Genomic DNA, 3,945 nt, shown 5'->3' with positions numbered 1-3,945 from the left:
CAAGTCCAATATTCACTCTGCTTTTGCTCGGTTTTCTTGCTTGCTAAACGCTCCAACGTGTTCACCAACTAGTCTCTGGTCTCTCTGCTGTTTGGAGCCGTGCAGGTAGCATAATGTGGCTTTTCAGACGTTTTTTGTTTTTGACTGGAAGCAGCTGCATATGAGGTGGCTGACTAAGCCTGATACAGATTTCAAAATCAAAACCACCAGCTGAAAGAGACTGAAAGGCCCAGTGGAGCTTTGAGCGTTGATCATTTCTGGATACCTGCAACACCCTGTTAGCGCTCAGCTCAAGAGAAAAATAGCCTTTTAAACCAACTCCGCCAGTATCGTACGGAAACACAAGTCGAACAAAAAAAACCAAAATTAAAAATACATTAAAAATCTAAATAAATACACTTGTGATAAAAAAAAATAATAATAATAATTTAAATGTTATTGTAGTGTATCAAAACTGAGCTGGCAATTCAAACCTATAAGTAAATTATTTTTTACATGGTATTATAATTCCTATTTTTAATTGTTCTGTTGACCCCGCTGTGCGCTGACTAAAAGTCTCTTTCATTTTTTTAGTACAAGAAATTTATCAAAATTAATTGGAAGTACCAACTGAAACAAGTAGAGCCGGACAGTTCTTTCCAAGACACCTCTTGGAAATGATTAAGCAGTGAAATACAGAGTTAATCATAATTACCCAAAGAAGCTGCAAAAGTAAGTTATGGTAAATGAGCATGAACTATTATGTCTTCATTTCGTACTTCTACAACGTACAGAGGTTGAAATAGAGAAAGCTTTACTCTTCTTAAATATATTACACTGTATGGTGTTTCTATTATTTTGTCCCCCACGAGTGGAGACTAGTAAGGTGAGACATGACAGGAGAAAATAAAGAGCATCGGTTGGATCCTGTGTGACCCACTATGACCTCAACCACAACAAGCTGTCGGCTCATTGTGAAGAGCGTGACTCCCTCTAGTGGCTGTGGAAGGTAATAAGTATTTCAGTTGAATTAAAGAATCTGAATTAAAGCAAATGACTCTACTGCTCTCCATGCCATGTTTTTCCCTTTGTCTTTTATACATTTGTGACTAACATATGTATTTCACAATGTTTACCTTCTATTAAAAGTGTCCTATATGAATACAAGAAATAACAGCATTCTATCTGCATTTTAATTAATTTTATTGACAACGGAGGAAAATATTTTATGAAAGTCAACTTGTTAAACATATTAGACATAACGCAAAAATAGGTATACTTTTCAAAAGTAAATGTGCATGTGCATATCCTGTAAAAAAAAAAAAAAGTAAACTTCATAGCAGTAGCAGTTGTAAATATGTGCCACATAATAAAAGAAATACAAGATTGGATAAAACTTGTTAAGCATATTTTCTGATCATAAAATGCAAATAAAGTACAAGAAAACAAAGTTTCAAATTACTAGCATGCTAGCATCCCAGCTGAGGTCAATACATGAATATTACGGGAACATATATATCTCTATAAAGATACAACCCTTTTTCAACACCTTCTCAAAGGGTGGAGCAAAATGTTATTAACATACCATGCAGATTGTAGTTTATTGAAATATGTGACAAACCCCGGTGGTAAGGATGAAGAGCGCAGGCGCAGGTCATGTGTTTTTGGCACCGACCAAAACAACTTGGATGTTTCTCCTCTTCATCTCTTTGGACATCTGACACCAGGTGCAGGAATTACAGCAGGTCGCAAACAAGCAGTCCTTACACATGTTGCCCTGCGGACGGATCACAGCGACGTCAGGTCAACAGGTGAGCCGATGTGATCGGAGGTTTTTACATTATTGAATTAGAGTTAAAAAAAATACATGTTTAAATAAATCCCACATCCATTTTAAAATAAGGTTCTCCTTAGTTTATCATTAAGGATTATAGTGACAGAAGAACCTGATGATTAACATGAATTATCCATAACAACAACAACAACAACAAAAAAAAAGTAAAATTGTTTGAAAAAATAATATTGGTTGTTGGTTGTTGCCTTCCAAAGTCACATTTTGTTTTCGGATGTGACCTTTCAATGGTTAGATTTGATCTTGTTGAATCATGTCAGGAAAAGTTTTCAAAAATACAGTTGTTTTTCTGGTTTGGACAGTTTCAACTTGTCAACTTTTGGCATTTTACCAGGCTGGACGTGTTTACAAATTTTAAAAATGTTTTATTGAATGAAACTGAGACTTTGGAGATTTGATGATGTGGATGAAGTTGAGTTTACTTTAGATTTTTCTGTGTTTTCACCAAATGAATTTGGGATTCGGTCAAAGAAAATACAAAATAAAAACACTCAAATATCAGATTTCATTGTGTCGGGCGACTGAATGTGTGTCGGAAAATTTCAGTTCATAAAAATGTGTTCCCAATCAATCAGTCAATATGGTCAATATATGAAAGACAGAAGACGGTGGCCTTACTTTGATGCCATAGCGCTGTCGCATGGAGACCCTCATGGACATGGTGACGGCTGGGATGAAGCCGAACATGTCCAGCAGGGGAAGACAGAGACACTGACCGTAGTCCTTGGTGGTTTTACAGGCGAAGCATGGGCAGCACCAGAAAGCAAAGCAGCCTTAAGCCGGAAGAAATACATGAAAATAAATATACCACATGCCATCAAAGAGGAGTTGAGTTCATAAAATTGCTCTTTAAAAGTAGTTGGTTAAATATGTGACACATAAGCATGTTAACCAGTTCATATGCTTTGAATATAAATCAACACGTACATTCGGGCACATCATCGAAGCAGTCACATATCCCAGATACCCACTCGTCCGAGTCTTGGGCCTCCATCACAGGCTGCGGCTGATGGATGACCATTTTGGAAGTCATCATGAAGTCTAAAGGAGGAAGCAGGAGATTATATTACATGTTTAATAATGGTCCGTGTGTCAGATATAATCATACAGAAAGATAAACTGTAAGGTTGTTGTCGAACAACTGGCTGTTCACTTCCTTTTACCCAAAAACAGATCAGAAGCTGGCGGCTACGTGTGCCTTATTCCTGATGGGACAACTTTGAGAACCAAAAAAAAAAAAGGGATTTTACAAAAACATATTTCTATTCTAGGTTTTATCATTCAGAGAATGCAGATATTGAATGGTTTATAAGTACAAACAGCTGAGAAAAAGAGAGGAGATATGAATAGAAAATTGAATGAAACACTTCCTGTATGTGGATAAGAAGAAACATATTGACAAGTGAACTACATTAAAATGGGGAACTGTTGGGTCTCACCTTACTATGTTCAGTTGTAATAACTTATGTCGTGATTCAGTGTAATATAATTCAAATTTAACAATAATAATAATTCATCTACAAAAAAATTTTTTTTTAATGTGATTGCAAAAACAAAGAAAGTGCATCTCTGCAATTTTGTTGTGAATTAATAAATTATACACAAATGGAGTCCTACATCCTAAATGGAAATCATATATTTCAGCCAAGGTATTTAGTTTTTATGATAATTAACGTGTAAACAGTAATTTCCTTTTTTTTTTTTTATAAATGTCCTCATTAAACTGACTTCACAGGGATACTAATAAACAAATAGATCAAATATTAAAGTAGTTATTGTCTCACCTTTTGTGTTTGCCGATAAGAAAGCTTTGACTTGGACCTCCTCTCACAGCTGAAGTCAGCACTGAAAAACGTTCAATTGTTGAGTTCAGATAAACCTGCAGGAGAACAAACGGGACGTACCGGTTCGTCTAGCACCTTTTCTTATCGTGACACAGTGTCATTACTTGTCGTGACCAGCAGTGGGAAAAAAAAAACAAAAGGAGGAGCTGCTGAAGGGGTCCAGGCTTCATGTCTAAAATGCAACACTGCTCTGCAGGTCTGATTTGATTTTGTACAGGATACAAACATACAGGATATACATATATACACACATATATATGTATATATATA

The 3,945-nt window shown here is 35.9% G+C and overlaps 1 protein-coding gene across 1 annotated transcript; it reads right to left on the bottom strand.

The window, feature by feature from the left end:
• Nucleotides 1-1,165: 1,165 nt before the first annotated feature.
• LOC138631452 (cornifelin homolog B-like) lies at nt 1,166-3,704 on the bottom strand. The gene is made up of 4 exons (XM_069716408.1): nt 3,616-3,704; nt 2,759-2,872; nt 2,450-2,604; nt 1,166-1,756 (listed from the first exon to the last, which is right to left on the bottom strand). Exons 2-4 carry the CDS (start codon nt 2,865-2,867, stop codon nt 1,634-1,636), a joined length of 387 nt encoding a protein of 128 aa, XP_069572509.1. The 5' UTR covers nt 2,868-2,872; nt 3,616-3,704; the 3' UTR covers nt 1,166-1,633.
• Nucleotides 3,705-3,945: the final 241 nt, after the last annotated feature.

Source organism: Brachyistius frenatus, unplaced genomic scaffold, assembly GCF_029030835.1.
Source record: "Brachyistius frenatus isolate BFR_SWC_R1_liver_20210118 unplaced genomic scaffold, ASM2903083v1 Contig_5, whole genome shotgun sequence".
Lineage (NCBI taxonomy): Eukaryota > Metazoa > Chordata > Actinopteri > Embiotocidae > Brachyistius > Brachyistius frenatus.
The sequence above is the reverse complement of the archived record's forward strand: the minus strand, read 5'-3'. Positions and strand labels throughout refer to the sequence as shown.

Coding starts and splice junctions, on each gene's coding strand:
- LOC138631452 (XM_069716408.1), bottom strand. CDS start 2,867: ATGATGACTTCCAAAATGGTCATCCATCAGCCGCAGCCTGTGATGGAG. Junction 2,605..2,758: donor CTTCGATGATGTGCCCGAAT/GTACGTGTTGAT, acceptor TTCCGGCTTAAG/GCTGCTTTGCTTTCTGGTGC. Junction 1,757..2,449: donor GACAGCGCTATGGCATCAAA/GTAAGGCCACCG, acceptor ATCCGTCCGCAG/GGCAACATGTGTAAGGACTG.